This window comes from Amblyomma mixtum, chromosome 8 (genome assembly GCF_055824585.1).
Source record: "Amblyomma mixtum isolate Tamu chromosome 8, ASM5582458v1, whole genome shotgun sequence".
Taxonomy (NCBI): Eukaryota; Metazoa; Arthropoda; class Arachnida; order Ixodida; family Ixodidae; genus Amblyomma; species Amblyomma mixtum.
Genome location: NC_143019.1, coordinates 75,308,481 through 75,328,747, shown reverse-complemented (window position 1 = coordinate 75,328,747; position 20,267 = coordinate 75,308,481). Strand labels below are relative to the sequence as shown.

At 46.0% G+C, this 20,267-nt stretch overlaps 1 protein-coding gene across 1 annotated transcript; it reads right to left on the bottom strand.

The window, feature by feature from the left end:
- Window positions 1–693: 693 nt before the first annotated feature.
- Window positions 694–18,314, bottom strand: LOC149333045 (kelch domain-containing protein 3-like). Its single transcript, XM_089555967.1, has 10 exons — window positions 18,167–18,314; window positions 15,346–15,504; window positions 11,869–12,056; window positions 9,805–10,024; window positions 6,621–6,707; window positions 4,231–4,339; window positions 4,033–4,044; window positions 3,634–3,719; window positions 1,405–1,483; window positions 694–754 (listed from the first exon to the last, which is right to left on the bottom strand). The coding sequence occupies exons 1-10, from the start codon at window positions 18,312–18,314 to the stop codon at window positions 694–696; spliced, it is 1,149 nt and encodes a 382-aa protein (XP_089412093.1).
- Between the last annotated feature and the right edge of the window lie 1,953 nt (window positions 18,315–20,267).

The following is a 20,267-nucleotide window of genomic DNA, read 5'->3' as shown; positions in this document are numbered from 1 at the left end:
GTAGTAAACATTCCCTCATTTTTCTTACATTTTCAGACAAATAGGAAAAGCGTATGAATATATTTGTTGGATGAATATGATTTGTTGCGTGAATACCGGGTTAGCTTATAATTCTAAACTTCTGCGCCCCATGCCAAGGGCGGAGCCCACATAGTACACATCTAACCTCTCCGAAAGCTGACTTCTTTTGTAGGGTGAATATAATCCTGCTACGTCACTATCTACACAGCAACTGGCGTATTCAAGAACGAAACTTAAGTTACGACTTAAGCGCCTCTCCGGCCCGTAACGCGTTTCATGAACTACATTTGCACTTAAGTAAAAGTTAAAGACCCACTTACGACCCCAGTCTCTTAGCCAAAAGTAACTGAATTTTATTCTTCAGTGGGAAGAGTGTTAACTTCTGCTTTACTTGCCGCTGGGGAAGCTCAACTACACCGCGCAGATATGAGCATGTACCATGCGAAACTATACGAATATGCCAATCATAACTCGCACATCTTCATAAAATGAAGTAAGATTCCATTCTAAAGCAAACCATCTTCTGTATATTTATATTTTAATGGCCGCTCCTCCTCTGCTTTAATATTTCTTTATCTCAGGAAACAACATACCTGTAATCAATATTACCGGAGAGAGAATGACCTGCATGACCACTTCCAAAGTTTTTCAATAATGACAAAATCACGTGATTCAAAGACCGAGCCCGAGACTCGATGACGCGTTCTTGGAGGTCATGCGGTTGATCTGCCACCTGCGAGAGCATAGAGGAAGAAATGTCACAGACAGAACTTGCGGCGCGTATGAGTGCACTATATTCCGGTAGGCCTACGACCCGGATTCCTCTATTTGCATCTGCTGCTCTCTTACGGCGCAATAAATGAGAAAAATCCACATGGAAACTGTTGGAACTCAATGAGATCTGGCTCCCATCATTAGTGGTTGCAATGAGGAGCACCACCATTCCTACAAACTGCAGGCATTATACAAGTGCAGATCGTCTAGTCATTAGATATAAACGGCTGATTGAATCAATTGCCTGGTTAGAAGTTATTTTCAGCGACATCTTGTTTACAGGTAGCAAGGTGCTGAGTAAGGTTAGAAGGCTGTTCTAGGCAAAGGTAAGATAGAGAAAAGTGCTACATGATCAGATATCTTATGCGACAATTATGCCATAGTAGTTCGATTTTAATTTATTGTTTTTACTCTGAACGCTTCTACTCTATGCCGAACCCTCACACACGCGAGAGAATTTTACTGGAGGGTGTTGGTGGGCACGGAGGCTGGGGTAAGTAGGTGTCTGGTGGGCGGTGCTTGTGGAGGGCAGCTGGCTTCACTGTGTTAGTAAAATCGATTACGCCATCGCTTCTTCGTTGCACTGCTGGGTCCGAGGGCGTGACTTGCCTATTTTCTTCCGGCAGTTTGCTAATGTCCAGGCGGCAGTCGATCATCACCAGCAGACATAGTGTCTTGAGGGACGGCGCTGATAAAAAAACCGAGGCCGAGACATTATAATATGGACTGGAACTCTGAGGAGTATTAAAACACTTTAATAAGAATGGACAGACAGCGGAGTTCAGTGCGAGAAAGAAGGCGATGTGAAGGTCAGAATATCTGGGGAGTTCAGGAGGAAAGACTCGACATCACGACATCACGACCACAACTCAATAACATTTGCTATAGTAGGATACAACTTAAAGAAACAGCAGTTGCTAACACTGGGCCGCGGTCCGCGGCATCCTGTATTACTCCGCTGGCCAATCGCAACAGTAAAGGAAATCGCCTTTTTAATGTTTGACCTTCTCAAACAATCCATGTATCAAAATTCTAGAGCTCATAATTCTTTTTCTTGTGATAAACTTCTTGTTTGCGTAACAAGAAACGTTAAACCAGCGGACCACTTTTTTGTCGTGGAGGAATTCTGTGCGCGGAGGCTGAATGTGGGCGGAGCTTCACTGCAGACTTAAGTTGTATACGACTATAGCAGCAACATGAAATGAGACGGTAAGTTCAATGTTATGGAGGAGGTCCGTGTTTACAGTATTAAGGTACCAAAAAAAATAAAGCCACTAATTGTTCCGAAGGAAATGTACGTCGTGAAAAAACAGTAAGGGCTGCTCCTCGCTTACACTGCAGAAGCAACTATTTTGAATTGTAAAAATTGAGTCCTCCTTTCCATATTGTTTGCACCTGTAGCCTAGGACTGTCTATAGGCTCTGTAGGACAGATGCATTGATTGCAGTGAGCACTATATAAAAATTATCAGTTAATATTTCAGTAAATTGCCAGATGAGCAGGCCAATCTTGTTGTCCTTTTTCACAGTTATTGTACTGTTACGTCCGACAACAAGCCGAAGAAGTCAGGCGCACGCTATAGTATATGTTCCATTCTGTATGGCCATCCTGTGGTCCTTAATAACTACCTTAGACTCGCTAATATTTTTATTGCTTGATTTTATAACTGATTGATTTGCTCATTAATCTGTTCACCAATTAAACCAATAGAATGATGTTCGACAACTTGGTAATAATAGAGAGTTTTAGCAGAGCGGGTTTACTGTCCGCTCCGCTCGCAGTTCCCAGCGGGGCCGCAGCGGAGCGTCGCGCAAGTGTTGAGTTTTAGCGCTGCGTCTCCTCACTGTCCTGCCCGTCCGCTCAAGGGAGGCGCCTCCTTGCGCCACCTAGTGTTGGTAACTGGACTTGCCAGAAAATAGTTATAATTAAGCCTCTCTGATTTATGTCTGAATAAATAAATAACAGCTGTTTACTTTTGTTGTATTCTTTATGGTAACAACGGTGCTTTGGAGTGAACTTTTCGTACGAAAAATTGAAAAGTCTGCCACTGCGAGAGCCAAGTCAAGGCCACGCAAGCCATCCCTCTCAGCGTGCGCGTGAACGCATTTGTGGCGTTGTCTAGTGGTTGTATTTATCCGCTATGCGTGCGAGCATCGATCGTGAACGAGTTGCGTTCAAAAGTTATCCGACGCCACCCGCAACCTGTTCGCCATGCCGAAAAGTGTCCTGCAAGACCAGCTCCTGTTGCCACAGAAGCAGCGCTGGCGGCTGCCATGTTGAATGTTTACGTTTGGTTCGGCTAGCGCGAGCCCAGAAGGCATTGCGCGAGGTCCGCTCATCGCGCCGCTCCGGTATCCGCTTGACACGTGTGGGAGCGGGGCCAAGGAGCCGTTCCGCTCGTGCGCTCCCGCCTGAGCTCTTCGCGCATGCGCAGTAGCGCTCCCGCTAGCTCGCTGAGCGGAGCGAGCGCACAAGCCCGCTCAGATAAAACTCTCTGCAAACGAGCGACTTGTGACGTTCAAATTTCTAAGTCTCGCGTGAAATCTAAAAAATGTCCAAAATACATTCTGTGCCAAGAGCAGAGTGGCCATCTTCGATCATGACTCTGCTGGCGTCCTGCAAATAGCTAAGCTCACGTAGTGCTCTAAGCAATGGGAGACGAATTATGACTATTTTCTATTGCAAAGTATCCGCAAGTTTACGAGTACTGTGGGAGCCGTCTACACAGGTGCACCCGCCTTCCAATACTACCGATGCATCCGTGGAACCTTCTCTGCTTGCATTACGTAAACCTTCGTTCCATCGCTTTATTGGGAAATTTTGTACAGCGATGCTCACCAAAATCAAGGATATGCAGGTCCGGATGATCCTCGAGGGAGCCGCTGTCGCTGGCCTCTCGACCTGTATCAGGGGCGTTTTGCTGGCTGCACCGGCAGGAGATGGGAGCGATTACCGAAAAAAATCACGGATATTATTCGGGGCGCATGAAAATAACAGCAGTTTTCAGATGAATTAGGCTTTCCGCATATTTCCAAACCTAGCTAAACATAAGTCCGGAACCTATATAAAGCGACACTTTTTATAGACCCGGAAAAAGAAAGCTCCACAGACTTACAACTGCCAAATTGTTTGGCTTGGTTTTAGGGGGTTTAACGTCCAAAAGCGACTCAGGCTATGAGAGACGCCGTAGTGAGGGGCTCCGGAAATTTCTACCACCCAGGGTTCATTAACGTGCACGGACACACGGGGCTTCTAGGGAATAGGCGGTTAGGTAGGAGGAGTTAAACGTCATGAAGCTCCACACCAGCTATGAAGGTCACCGTAATGAGGCCCTTCGCGCTTATCTGAACCACCTCAAGGTGGCAGCGTGCACTGTGATTGTTTAGAGTCGTTCAAGTCATGACACGGACATTCACAACGAGCTGGAGAACGTACCTGGTGCCACCGAAGAGGAACATTTTGTCGCCGACCATGCAACAGCAGTGGCCGCGGCGTGGACATGGTCCCTTGCGGAGCGGCTTCACCTGGCTCCATTGGGAGCGCTCTGGACAAATGCAAGCATCAGCACGTTATGTATCCTCTAGGATGAGTTAATAGGAAGCTAAATCAATCTTTATAAGCACTCCACCAAGGAAACAGCATGAACCGTGCCATCAGGCTGCAATAAGCGAAATTAGCGAGATACCAAATACTATACTATATACTATATACCGTTACTACTATATACCGTTACTACTAGATACTATACACCGTTATAAAATAACCTATTAAAAGTCTATAGACCTTTTCTAAACTCTATTGCCTTCCTATAGATTTTTCCTTTTGTCTATTCACAGTCTATAAACTATCTAAATACAAATCTCCATAAAATTTGTATGGCCATAAATCTATATCTTGCCTATGGACTGTCTACAGCATTTGTATTCCCTATAGACTGTTCTTTAAGACTTCTCTATAGACAGTCTATAGACTTTGTAGACAAAAGTCCATAGACAGTCTTTAGATTGTATAACTTTTTGTAAATGAATGATTTGCTTCTTATATACCCGATTGGCAAATAAAAATACAAACCGAAGTGACCTGGCTAACCATTCTAATCAGAAGCAGCAGGTTAAGGACTAACTTTATTGTAACTGAGTAGGAATGGTGTTCTTGTGCTATAGTGCCAATAAATATGATCGAAGACGGAGAGCAAAGTGACAAAGAGCAAATAATTTTCAAAAACTAGTATTTACATACTAAAAAATACTGCGGCGAATAACCACAAATGCGTGCTACGGTGCATAAAGTTTCGTAAATGTTAATGGCAATGAACAGTGTTAAACTGTTGGTGTCGCTCCCATTATTCAAACATTGGACGGAAAGCTGCAGTCACGTGAATCTCTTTTGCTGACGAAATGAAGTCACTTGAGAGACAACTGATCAGGTTTATGTCGGAGAGAACACTGTATATTTCTCGACATAGCTGTCCACATTGTTCACGCAGGAGGTTAATGTTACTCTCGGACGTGACAAGTGTTACGCTTACGGACTCATTTCCAAAATGTTAATTTGGCGTCACAGTGTAATGAATGGTTACCACTTCTGAGAAGAAAATTTCGGGTCCTTCTTAGGCGTCGGTGAATGTAGTAGCTTTATCTATCGCGTGTTTTAGAGAAGACCACCACCAAAGTTTAAAAATAGGTGTTTGGACAAAGAAAGATGGCATTAATACAAGTGTTGACAGATGTGAGAAACCAGGAACATCATTTTAACTTCTGAGCCGAAAAATTAAATTCGAAGTAACTACACAGAGGCCTTTAGTTTAAAAAAAAGAATTTTTATCTAAATTCCACAAACGTGGAAAAGAAGAATTGCATGACGAATAAAAACGACGATGTAGATAGAGAATGCCGTGTCTCTCTTCGCGCCGCGGGTGGAAGGTGGGGAAGACCATGATGGGCAATGCAGAGCGCGATCTAATTTCCCACTTTCAAGTACTCGCGGTGCGAACTTCCCTCAGGTCATTTCACCCGATGACTGATGTCAGTATTCCTATTTTTGTATCTCAGCTGGCCTGTTTTTTGTCTTCATTAGCCACGGTATCAAATGCCACAAATTACGTTAACGCGGGACCATTTTAACACCGATTGGTGTTGATCTGAGTTCTTTGCTGTGGGTTGATGACACGCCGGGAGCAGTAGAATTCCATTATGACCACATCTACCAATCTCTTGCGAAACCCATGCCCGAAAACATTCTAAACTGTATTCTTTCTGATCATATAGCGGAATACCCCCATCGTACGGTGCTTTCTACCAATGCCTCCGACAGCTGCCTAAAAGCTGCAGTTGGCATCTTTTCGCAGGATTTGGCATGGTGCTATTCTGTCCGCATCCCAGATTATATTCCTATACTCTTTGCAGAATGTTTGCTTCTTGGAATGACCGTGCACAAAATTCCATGTCATGTTCCCACGTTATCAACCTGGCTGATTGTTTGTCAGTTTTATTCTCCCTTCAAACTTCGCAAAAAAATGTTTGAGCTGTTTCCTGCGATTTTTTGTCCCATCCGCTTTAAAGGAGGTTCGTTTTGTCTGGGTTCCTGGCCATGCAGGTATTCATTCAAACGAGATGGCCGATTACTTAGCAAGGTCAGCTCTTGACGGGTGAGTGACACATCCCGTTCCTTAATTCAGACTGATGGCGATTTGCAGGTTTCAGCGTTTCCAACCCCATTTACGCGAGGTTACGCGATCCCTTACGAAATACGACTGGTTCCGCTTGAAGGAAAGGCTGCGTTGTGTATTTCTTATCTCATAGGTGACTAATTTGCGCGCAAAGTACCTGGGTCATATTTGTGCATGTCTCCGAAGAAGGTCGCCAGGAGACCATTGTAGCCTCCGAAAACGTGCATCTCTCCATTGTGAACAACTGCAGGCAAAGAGTGCGGGAAAAATTTAAGGTGACAGTGCCAACTTGAATACTTTAAGTGTGGTACAAAATACGCATCTCGTAGGTGCTGCAAATCGAAGTAAGTCAGTGCTGCCAGAGTTCAGAGTTACCACTACTATTTAGACTGGGGCGAAAACACTGCAAAGTGCCAGCTACGTAGCGGCCAAGAGAGAGAATTTCTGGAGCTTTTATGTTATGCAGCCTTCTCCTGTTTCTGAAGGAACACGTTCTAGAAGAGCTCAGGCGACATCTATGACTGAGACAGAGATTTACGGACTGATCGTTACATCTCTTCATTGGCTCACGGCGTTTCAGATGCTTTGTTAACAACTCTCCAAAAAGTGAGATGTGTCACTTGATAGCAACCTGCCTCGGATTGAGCGAGTCTGGCCTTCAGGTCAAAGCCCGAAACCTTACCTTACATACTTTCTTGGGCGTTTTGTTGCACTGGAATTATTTGTGTGGTGCCAATTAAAAAAGCTGCAACTCAGAGTGCGCACATGATATTCCGTGAGGTAAGTATGCCCATTGTTGCCAACATCTACTCAGGCTGTTCTCCGAGCTCCTTCATCATTAACTTTGCTCTATCTTTAACTGCTGGTTCCCCGTTCACCTAGCTCAGCGTTTAGAAAAAACTCGAGAGCTTTTGCTGTCACATGAGGCGAAGATACAAGCTCACCTTTCCTGGCAAGAGCTACTAGCGCCACCTGTTTTCCTCCGGCAGCGAACTTCATGTAACTCAGAGGGGATGTAATATACTTGTAACTATGAAAAAAGGCAAAATTACGAAAGATAATACACGAACCAACATATTATCATCATTGCCGTCACTTCCCCCTCGCTACTAAACGACACCTCATAATTTGTTTCATGCGTTCAGATGATCTCTTTCCGACCGATGTAAAAGACCAATGCGATGTGCAGAAGATGTGCATTATCCCCAGAGGTCTGAGTGCCCGGCGCTACACGGCACATGATGAGAGCCGCATAAACTAGAAGCGTTTATCATGATCAAGAAGAACTCTAGTTTGGGCTAGTTGGTTCATAATTCAGGAGGAAAACGGCGCAAAAAAACGTGGACAAAAGAGACAAACACGACAGGACCAGCGTCCTGTCGTGTTTGTCTCTTTTGTCCAAGTTTTTTTGCGCCGTTTTCCTCCTGGTTTATCATGATTTCCTCAGCTTGGTTAAGGGATGCGACACTAACCTCCGCACAGTTTGCGCAATACATCTAATGAATAAGGCTACCTAAGGTTTTATCAAAATATCAGTAGTGTTGAATGTGAAATGGTGTGCCATTATTTTCTGCACTGAAAAGTGCATGTCTCTCTTGTTCGAAATAGAACGTGAGACAGTCTTACTCGGCGAAAACACGAAGCTACTCAACCCGAACTGAGAACCAGTAACATCTTGGCTAAGGTACGCGAGTCTGCCTCATGTATAAAAAACTTCATCATCATCATCAGCCTAACTATACCCACTGCAGGACAAAGGCCTCTCCCATGTCTCTCCAATTAACCCTGTCCTTTGTCAGTTGCCGCCATTGTATCCCCGCAAACTTAATCTCATCCGCCCACCTAACTTTCTGCCGTCCCCTGCTATGTTTGCTTTCTCTTGGAATCCACTCCGTTACCCTTAAGGACCAGCGGTTATCTTGCCTTCGCATTACATGCCCTGCCCAAGCCCATTTCTTCCTCTTGATTTCAACTAAGATCTCATTAACTTGGCATAAAAAACTTGGCAGCTTCTTAATCCAATTCTGAATGTAGAAAATGCGGCAGGATTTATCAAACGTCCCACCCCTAAATATTCCAGATAACCCCCTCCCTCCCCCCAATATTGAAAGGTGTCCCACCACTGAAATTTAATTATGGTGGATTACTGGGGATTAGCGAGTGGAATACTGCGGATCCGTGGGTAAATTATACTAATTAGTGCGGGATTTGGGTAAGCTAAATTGGATTGTTGGGGGATTAATATAGATAAGTGTGATCGACAGGTAAAATTCAATGTGATAATAAGATGGAAGGTAGTGGAGCATAACCGTCTTCAAAATTTCGAATTGGTGGGCTGATAGCTTCGTAACCCTTTCGGCCAATCAGAAAATTTCTTTACAGTTTGCGAGACGACAATTTAAATGCTATCGGATTAATAGCGCTGCTTCCCGGCATATCAACAGGCCGCAGCAAACAAGTGAATATCTTTTGGAAGCATCTTGTGTGTCCTGTGAAGGATATCAATCATAGCGACGTTACGTAGTGTACGCCGAAAAATAAGAGATTGCTTCACCTGTTCTCATAAATCTGACTGCGCGAAGCGCAAATGATTCCTGGGCTCTTTGTATTGTTCATATTCAGCATCTGTCATACCTAGAAATTCTGGGCAAAAACATTTTGGAGTGGGAAACCATTGATAAACGGAATTTTTTTTATATGATGCAAGATTTCTATATAAAAATCCATATATCTGCAGATCACCAGACGGCAGTCTTCAATTTTTGTCTGTTACCGTTTTTGGCATCATAAAAAGCGTTACCAGTTCGTTTTCTGCGGGAGTCCTAACTGTTCGATGCGATCGATGGAAACAATTGAAAAGAAGGTTACTGCTACATATCATAAGAATGGACCATCATTACCTTCATATTACCATTAAAATATCTTCATTTTTCACTTTAAAAAAAATTAGTCCGAAATTGTTGGACATAGTTCTTTACTGGCTTTTGCGTTTTCTTTTTCATTCTTTCGCAGAGACTCGGTCAGCAACGCAATTTAAATCTGATTTGCTTCAGTTTTCAACGTAAAATAATATTTTGCCGTCTCCGATTGCGTAAAGATCTGATGTTTACTTTGCTCAGTTCATCCCTTCCCCAGTTTTAGCGGGAGCAATGCTTAGGATGTGAAATGATTTGAGAAATGCAAACGAAGTTCCCACGATAGGAGCGCTTGCAGAGTATATAATTCGAAAAGTAGTACTCTATAAATGAAATCCTCAGAAGAATTCTGTTATCGGTACATTGAGTGTGTTTCTTAAACTGCAAAGAGCTGTTACAATACGCAGGGGGGAATCTGCCACTTACAGGAGGAGTGGCTACACCTGGCGAGAGGTGTGGAGCCCCGTGTGACGGGGTGCACCCAGACGCCATTCACTGTGTCCAGGTAGGCGAGGCGGTCGCTGTATGCCACATTCTCGGGGAGCTGCGCGGGCGCCGCGTCAGAGCCGCGCCGGCCACCCCAGACGTAGATGCGGTGGCCGATGGTCACAGCAGAGTGAAAGCCTCGCCACTCTGGAGAGACACCCTGTCCGGGGGGAAGGCATGCACAAACAAGTCGCCATCATCATCATCATCAAACTTCCCGCTATTTGCACTTAAACGGGAACCGACACAAGATTTCAAAGGAAAAAATCTCTTCCTCTCCCGTAGCTGAGAGTAGAAATGACAAATTACTAATTTGTGACCAACTACTGATTAATGACTAAATACTAATTAATTACTAATTAATGACGCTTATCCTTCGCCTTTAGGAGTGGGACGCGACAGCGCGTTGTAGCGCTGCTAGGCAGTCCACGGAACACCACCACCCGTTCAGCTCGATGCCTTGCCCTTTGAACGCGACGGTTTTTGAGGAAAGGAAATTACGCAGTGATTCTGTCATCTCGGTGGGCACCCGAACCGCACAGTACAGGAGGAGAGAAACGCCACCACCCGTTCGGCGCGAAGCTACCGGCGCTTGTGTGCCGGTCCTGTAGGAGGGCTTAGAGAGTCTCGTTAAATCTCGCACGGTGCCCGGATGCTCTCGCTTCAGTGCCCGGTTGAGAGGAGTTTAGTGCCCGGTTGTTGGCTCTCGGTCTCGGCGTGACGTCACCACACTGCCGACAACGGGAGCTAAAAGCATTTCATGCTTAAAAAAAAGATTATCTGCCGCGGTGGCTTCCGGAATACCCGGATTGAAACCCAACCTTGCCGGCCACGTTTCGATGAAGTCGAAACGCAAAATGCGCTCGTGTGCTGAGCGGTGTGCACGGTATAGACCCCAGGTGGCCGAAATTATTCCAGAGTCCTCCACTACGACACTTCTTGCTTCCTTTGTTCTTTAATGCCCTTCTTTTTCACTTCTTTTGGGCGCGGTTTGGATGTCCACCGAGATATGTGATACTTTCTGCACCATTTCCTTTCTTCAAAAACTAATTTTCATTACCATTTCAAAAAAAAAAGACGTAGTTTGTTTCATGGCCATAAGGAGATGACGTGTAGGAAGTTTTAGACGCAGGCCTTGAGATGAACATACTTTATTATGATTTCGAACGTTGTTCGAGGAGCCGCTCCGCATTTCCCCCAATTAAGTGATATCAAAATGCCCTTGCATTATTGTTGTGGTGTCACCAAACGCAGAGGATGTTAACAGGAACAGCCAGTGTTTGCCGGCGATGCCGACGTCACCAGAATGTAGTAAGCCCAGGTTGCCAGGTCGACCGTAATGTCAAAGTGCATTATAGAGCTGCCGCCGACCGAGTAAAAAAGTGCCGGTACAAAATCATTTGGCACCAATTGTTCACGCTTTGCACTGGTGTTTGGAGGTCATTTTTATAATTAATGAGCATGCAGGCCACTTTTAAGGCAAAAATCCCAAATAACTTGTGTCTCTAGCCCTTCATGGTGTAAAGAGATCTCCCGTTGATCTCTGGCTAGCTCTCAGGCGCGCTTGTCGAAGCCATGTCTTCCCAGAAAGTTTTTATGTCTACTGTGCCAATGTAGCGCCCTGCAGTCGCAGGCTATTTTTCTGGCAACGTGGAATGCGCTTGTTACAGTTATGTGTATTCCAATCAGCCATCCAGAGGAAGCTCTGTGTCTCCGTGAAATCCAAGCGCGTGTTTTAATGAGCGATTTGGATTCAGATGCTGAGTTCAGCTACTGCGTTAAGAGATGTTGCGCTCCTTCCGAAATTCATGGCGAACCTCCTACTCGCGTAATGTAATATGTCCTAAGAAAGCAGAAATCATAAGCTCTTCGTAATATCTGCTCTGAGCAAACCCGTTTTGTAGTGTTTATTTCCGCTAAAATATATTTTAACACGAGTTTCGACCTTAATCCCCAGTGGTAGATAATAGAACAGAGCTAGAAGCAAAGCTCCCCATTACGCACTCTAGTGACCAGGAGGTGCCACTTCATGGTGTCCAGGTCGAGTACGTGCACATCCTGGGAGAGCCGTACGTCGTCTTCCTCGACGCCGCCAAACACGTACATGCGGTTGCCCACCACGCACGCCGAGTGGCCCTCGCGCGCCGCCGGAGTCTCGCCCGAGGTACGGGGACGCAGCCACGTCATCGACGCTACGCAAGTGGAAGGTCAAGAAACCGGTACCACCAAGAGGGTGAAGAACTTGAGACGCTCGAGGAATGAATTGAATGTATTCGGAACTCAGAAAACGCATTCCCTGCATTAAGGCCGCAACTATTCCTCTAATTTTGGTGCATATTTTTAGTCACTAGCAAAGCTAGTCTTCCTTGCAATATGTATGATCTAGACCTCCATCTCATCCTATCGTTCCTTGTCTGCAATTCGCAACGCTTATGGTTGGCATGGTAGGGTGTGGTGTGTGGCCACAACATCGCAATTCACATTTTCAAGAGGGCGTCTGGGAAACTCAGACTGCCTTATAATGACATCCCACAACACAAGCCCGTCTTTGAATGTCGCTTCCATAGAAATGCTACAGTAGTGGCACGGTTTGAATGCAACGACAATGGGCTTAGAATCCAAATGTTATAATGATTGAACCTCCTTGTAGGACGAGGTGAGTCTGTCTGAGTAAAAGGTGAACGATTAATACCTGGTCCCCCTTCTAACCCTGTGCGACTTCGAGGTATCCCCACAATAAATGTTTGAATTGTCTCTCCGAATTCTCCGCCGACAGCTCGCGCAGTAGGAGTAAGAGATGCCGAGGAAACAAACGCAAGTGGAAACAGTAAATTCATAATCCGTCACATAGAAGAGCACAGTCTTGTGTTGTACAGCGTTAGTTCTTATCAGCTGAGCCATCAGTTTCGCGCCGTTGTCTTCATCGGCATTCGAGGTGTGAAAGTTGGCAAAGTAGAGAGACGGGGAATTCCCATCTTCATATTTAGAGAATATGGGTGAAAGGGAATGTAGAATACTTGAAGAAGCCATTGGCAAAGTGCAGACAGGGAAATTGCTGTCTCCACATTTACGAGGCAAGAGGGAGAGAAAGTGGGCCTGGGACGAGAATCGAGAAAGAGAGATTGAAGGTGACGGGTGGCCAAATTTCTAGGCGCTCGCCTCGGCTGTGAGAGGTGGCTGGTTCGAACTGTACCGGCGACAAGGATGGGTGCAAGCGAACACATCACAGCTGACTTACAAGCATTCCCGTTACACAATCGTAGGACAAGGATGGGTGCAAGCGAACACATCACAGCTGACTTACAAGCATTCCCGTTACACAATCGTAGGACAAGGATGGGTGCAAGCGAACACATCACAGCTGACTTACAAGCATTCGCGTTACACAATCGTAAGCGTTCAGTGATCGTTTGTCACATATGGTACGAAACAACGTTCCTTTTCTCACACGTAAGAAAGTGAGCCTTTTTCGATGCTCCTGTCGGAAATAGTATTCTTTTTGTTCCATTATCGCAACTAGATCGCATACAGGTGATGCCATTGGTCCTGAGGCTAACCATAGGGGACTTTCTTAATTACAGCAGACGTCGGCTAGAGAACGTTATTTCATATCAACATAATCATTAGTGCACTGACTACGCCACCTTCAAGATAATGGCCTCCCCCACTCCCTCCAACTGACTGCGTCGTGTACCAGCAACACCCACCTTATTCCCACGAACCTGATCTCATTCGGTCACCTAACTTTCTGGCGCCCCTGCTTCGCTTGCCTTCCTTTGGAATTATTCTATTAACGTCAACGACAATCGCTACTCTTGCCTTCACATTGCATGCATTCTGCGAGCCGAATTCTTGATCTCGTGTAAGCATATCATTAATCCTCGTTTGTTCCCTAACTTGAAAAAAATTGCTGTGTACAAAGTTCATTTTTGTATAAAATAGTAAGGACTCATTTTATTTAGAGAGGACTGACAAACGGTCGCAGTGAGAAAGGTAAAACTTCATTGTCCTGTCAGAACCGGGTGTAGTGCTCAGGGATAGCACGGAGTTCAGGCGTATATTTGTGTTCGTTACACAAACAAGCCTTCCAGGAATTCAGAACCACTACGTTCAAGGCAATTGCTACCGGTATTCTTTGCAAAATACAATGGCAAACTCACGCGTGTCCGGCACTTTACACAACGATATGGCACTTTTTGAATACAATGCACTACCGTATTCTGGCTTCGTACCCCTATTTGATTTTGCAGTGCTCTGAGCTTAGTCTTCTCCTGAACTGGCCAATATGCAGGTGTCTCCACTATTGGTGGATCTTTCCTACTGTAACTTGGAAATCATTCCTGTATCCTGGCCGCTACTCCAATGCGTCTAAGCTTTGCTAAGATCCTTCAAACCTAACCCACATTCTTGTGCATATCCGCAAATATCAACGCCACGCAGTAACATTCACCCCATGGAGCTCCCGGCTCTCTGATTCACCATCCTCCGTACTTTTATTGCTTGTAATAGTCTTCGTCAATCAATCAAACCCTGCATCCCCAATTGTTTAAGAATAGGAAGGTTATCCGTTCGTTTTGCATGTTTGTGTACACTTCTTCGTCTCGAACAAGTTATCCTCACATACGGCACACTTTAGTAACGCAGGCGTAGGCTGCCGACAATAGTGGCCTGAATATTCTTGCCTATCGCTTAATCGTTTCTTGTCGACATCTAACTATTAACATTCCACCCGTGTCTTTCGCAATTTTCAAAGCACAATCGGACAAGCTGCACTGACACACTTAGGTGGATAGCAAAATCTGTGGGACTCACTGTGTCAGTCAAGAACGACAGAAACAATCAACAGCGGAACTGCTCAGTCCCAAAGAAAACCATACATACATAGGGAACAAAAATGGCTGAGGCTTAACTTGGTTAAGCCTGGAGAATGCGAAGCATCAACGTGTCGCGTAATTTGGAGGCGCACAACCACAGCGACGGCGCGAGGTGGGCCCCCGTTTCTCCACTGTCGTGACGTCATCGTGTCACGTGGTGTGACGTCATGTATCACGTGATTTGGAGGCGCACAACCACAGCGACGGCGCGAGGTGGGCCCCAGTTTCTGCACTGTCGTGACGTCATCGTGTCACGTGGTGTGACGTCATGTATCACGTGATTTGGAGGCGCACAACCACAGCGACGGCGCGAGGTGGGCCCCCGTTTCTCCACTGCCGTGACGTCATCGTGTCACGGGGTGTGACGTCATGTATCACGTGATTTGGAGGCGCATAACCACGGTGAAGGGCTGAAGTGGTAGCTAAAGTAGTATACTTCGCATAAAACCATGCATAGACGATCCCTTCAGTCGTCTGGAGTGCCCTGGTTCTCAAAGCGAGAAGTCAGCAGCCCGATTACGGACCTATCACGCAGTCCTCAGCATGGCCCGACTTTCTTCAGCACGTACGATATCGTCTTGAAGCCATAGAATTCGACTAAACCCACCGGTGTCGAAGCGATAGAGGATGTTGCAGGCTCCGTCCTCGTTGCGTCCTCCCCACAGGTATGCGTACTCGCCGTACGCCACTACGGTGTGGCCTGACCGCTGGAAGGGAACGCTCTCCAGGTTGCTCTGCACGGGGATCAGCGTCCACCGAAGGGAGTCTGCGGCGGAGCACCAAAATGTTTTGCTTCATTAAGTTATTCGCACTTCCCCTTTTACCTGGGGATGACAGAGAATTGACATCAGCGATAACGGAATACTGCGAGCAAACGAAGATATCATATGAGCATGTGTCTTTACAGAGCCGCTCTAAGGGTATTCAGAATGAGAAAAATGTATGGCTTAACTTTCTCACTTTTCGTCTCAAATTCGGACTGACGTGGACAGCCAGAACGTGGCGCGAAGACTCGCGATTTTTGATCTCACTGTTAGGCCTAGTTTTCCTAGCGTGTCCGTTTATTTACAGCGCCATATCAGCTGAGGAGCTTCGCCTGTAGGACCAAAGAACAACCAAGGAACACTAATCTAGAACTTAACTTAGGGGCGAAGCATGCAAAAATAATTTCAACGCAACACGCGTGTTAAAATTATTCTCAAGGGTTCTGCCCGTGGATTGAAAAGAAAAAAAGGAGTCGATTGTTATCGCTCAATGGCTTCATGAAGGCCGCCTGCCATACTTTCCTGACGTCTGCGCGTTTCTTAAAGATTCTCAGCTTTATTTTTCAGGCTAGCACGCTACTCACCTGCCCGAGTTCAAACACCACATATACTTGCAAGTAAGGCAGCAAAGGCAAAATAAACGCACAAAAATCCCACATTTACACATTGGTTCCGAAGGGAGAAAAGGCAACGTCGGTGTATTTACGGCCGACATATTCAGCGGTTAGACATCAAGACTCCCTAATGCACAGTACCTATGCAGCGTCCTTGCCTTAAAGACTAGTACACTTAGTTAACAAGCTGATCGCAAGCGCCTGAGCATGCTGTGAATTCGCAGTGATGCAGAACTGCGTGATCTCTTTTGCGCCGAGTGGAAGGCCAGCATCATGTGTTGCTCGGGCGGTGATGCGAAAACATAAAAAGCATGCTCCGACAACGTTCAGATATTTTATCTGTGGCACCGCAGTACAACCTATAGGCTCTAAATCTCCTGGGTTATGGGGGTTTAATTTCCCAGAGCGACCCAGGCTTTGAGGGACGCCGTAGTGAAGGGCCCAGGTTATTTCAACCACCTGAGGTTCTTTAAAGTGCACCGACATCGCACAGTACACGTACCGCGAGAATTTCGCCTCCACCGAAATTCGACCGCCACGGCCGGGATCGAACCCGCGTCTTTCCAGTCAGTAGCCGAGTGCCATAGCCACTGAGCCACCGCGGCGGTATCACGAGTTCTTATCTCCCATTTCTGTATGCATGGCTCTTGAACGCGTGGCATGAGTGCGCTTTTAAGCGATAGATGCTTTATTTTGCTTGGTGCATGGTAGCCTTAGGTGTCTATGCGTCATTAAACACTACGCAGCGACGCAGGTTTGATCCCGGACGCGGTGGTGTAAATTCACTGGACGGGAAATTCTAGAGGCCCGTGTACTGTGCGATTTAAGCGCATGTTAAAGGTCCCGAGGTGTTCAGAATTTCTGGATCCCATCACTACGGCGTCCTTCTTAACCTGAGTCGTTTTGGGACGTAAACCCCCATAAACTTAAACCTAAAACGCAACACAGCAACGCTAGATGCCTCAATGCGGAAACTTTGCATCGTTGCATCCTAGTGGAAACTTCCACTTTGATCACCTGCCGCGGTGGAGCAGTAGTTAAGGGTTGGGCTACTAAGCATGAGTTGCCGGGTTCGAACCCGTCCGCGGCAGACGCTTCTCAACTGTGGCGAAAGTCAAACGACGCCTCTCCGCTTTTCGATGTCAGTGCACATAGCCCCATGTTGCAATTAATGGTGCCGATGTGGCCGAAAATAGTCTGTACACCTCGGCTACGGTACTCTCACCTTCCTCCCTTCCCTCAAGGCATGGTTGAGGCTTCCAACAATGAGACAGTTACTGAACCTTTCCTGTCCTAAAAAAAGCACTATAAGATCCCCAGGCTGTCGAATTTGTTCCGAAGGCCTCCACTATTGCACCTCTTTCTTTCTTCTTTCACTTCCTCCTTTATCCCTTCCTTACGGCGCGGCTCGCGTGTCCACCGAGATATGTGAGACAGTTACTGCGCCAATCCCTTCCCATGAAAACCAATTTTAATTTCAAAGTCTTTCGTTGTGAGCCAAAACTGCAGAACCAAAGAAAGTACGTTTACACTGCACTGCATGCAGTAACTGCTATCCCAGGGTATAGCTATGGGAGCTGGTCTCACTGGGAAAGTGCAGAGTTTGTTGAAGGTTGTTACCTACAATATTCTTTGCTAAAGGAGCCTCGAAATACGTCTATGCGCAAAATATGTGGCATCTTTCGTTTAAAGCGTCTAGGCAGGCTCTAGAATTCAGTAGCAGATAGGCACCAGCTCACCAGAGCGTTGCAGCCACTTTGATGCGCGAATCTGAAATGTAACCGTTGTTAGCACGTGCAGAAAAATCAACAATCAAGCTTGTGTATGTATGGTCGCTAAAGAATATGTTTATCAACGGTGTGTGCAGAGACAGAAGCCTGTTAAAAAGACAATAAAATATGCAGCCTACGCGAAAATATGGACTGCAGCAACAGAGAATCTTAATGGGCAAGTCTTGCTGCAAAACTCCACTCATTTTGTAAACATCTGATGTCACCGAATCGTGACACGTGGCACGCCAAGGTTACAGTACTTCTTGGGCGACACGTACCCGTGTTGAGAACGTGCACGTCCATGGGCCGGCGCATCGTGTTGACCTCGTCGACGCAGTAGCCGCCAAACGAGTAGATCTCGTCGTTGATTGCGACCGCTGCGTGGTTGGTACAGCAGGGTCCGCCCTCGACGCGCGCCGTCCACATCCTTCGTTCTCTGCAACCTGTATATCCTGCTTAGGAAGAGATGAGGACAAACAACGCCAGCGTGAGTGGGCCTAAAAAGAAACGAACTCTGTAGTACGTCGGGGTTCGAATTTATGCTACATTTAAAGCCTTTCTGTGGAGATATGTCAAAGAGTTTATACCACATTATAAGCGAACATAACGAATGTCCGCGGTTGTAGGCGGGAATAAAACGTTCAGCTTCGTTATGCGGTTCTTCGTGAATGTAAGACTAGACCTTCCCAGCAAAAGTGGCAGATATTTAAAGTTGGTTCTGTCGTGACCGGGTCAACACAAAGCACGAAAGTGCACTGGCTGGCCGCGCCCAGAAACGGGCCGCTATCCCGGACGCCTGAAGAGGGAACAACAGTTTAGCGAAGGGAATCGGAAAGGCAAGACTGAAGGACAAGCCGCTAGCCCTAACAACCACATCCGCCGAAGCCACGTATGTTCAGGATTCCACAAATTATGCTTGAATGAAAACTGTAGGCACCACAGACGATCGGCAGCTGTTGTGGCGGCAGCGCCAACTTTTCCAAGCTCTGTACCACAGTAACGTCGCTTAACAGGGCTCGTCAACAGAGACAAATCCACAGACTAGTTCCTATATTCTGCTGATTTTCGATCGATTCTGATTCTGTTGATCGATCGATTCTGATTTGAAGATCGGAAAATTTTAAGATACTATACGGAAATATTGAAGCTAAGGACCTATTCTTCTTATGTGTAGCAAATACTCTCTTTTAAAAGGTTTCAATGGATCGCATCGAACAAGTAGGACTGCTACAGAAAACCAATGAGGAACGCTTTTGATGCTGCCGTTGGGTGATCTGCGGTTATGTTAGCTGTTATATTAAAATCTTAGATGATATGAAAAAACTGCTTGCATAAAGGGTTTCCTTTTTAAAAAGGCCCTTGTCCGGAATTCTTGAGTATGGTCACCCTAAACGACGTGCAAGAAGCCAGGTACCTATCTCAGCTATTTTACCATTATCACTTCCACGCCTGTTTGCCGCCCCGAATTCTTGTCTGCTGCACCAACAGAAGCCAATTATCTCCTGGTGCGTTACACGCCTTACTCGAAGCAATTTTCTCCCTTCTCGACATTCATCAGATCATGATAGGTAGAATGTACATATGCGTATACGCAGCGCCTGTGGAGTGTCAGCAGTGCGAGTATTCTGTCAGGCAGCGTCTGGGGTATTGTCGCTTGGCAAGGGGCTTTTCGTGTAGGGGAAAGGTCGCACTTGAGCGTGGACTCGTCACCTACTCACGTGGTGGGTGGATGCTTTCCAGGCCTACCTTGCTCGGCCTTGAGTCGTCGTGGATTAGGCTGACCGCCCTGAGCAGCTCGGGTTGCGTCTTGAATCTTCTCACGGGGTTCCGAAACGTGCGCTGGCCGTCTTCTTCTTCTTCTTCCTCTTAATACATGGCACATACCCACATGGGGGATTGGCCAAAGCGTTGTAGCATAAACAAGGAACTTTCCACAGCAGATTACGACAAAATATGAGAGCCAAGTGTGAATTTTGAAAAATTTATTGATGAAAACTGAAAGAATAATATTTAAAGTTCAATTACAACGAACATTTTTGTGAAAACAAGAGCTGTGCTGGCCGTGAAAGCGATTCCTCTTCTTCTTTGCCTTTTGCCTTCTTCTGCCTTTTATCTACTGGGTTTTATTCTTTACTGCTGGAGCACAGCAGACAATGGAAAATACAGGGCTCTGGGTGTGTCCTGAATGACCTCGTAGTGCATCATCATTTCTTGATGAAAAAGGGCAAAGAAAAGTGGAGGACCTGCAAGAAAGAGAAATCTTGTCTTCATAGAGATGGGCAAATCAGAGCTTTGGGCATCTACGAGTAAAAAAAGAAAAAACTAAATAGTATGATCTGTAGCACGCCAAGATTACCCGCCTGCACGAAAGCATTCTTG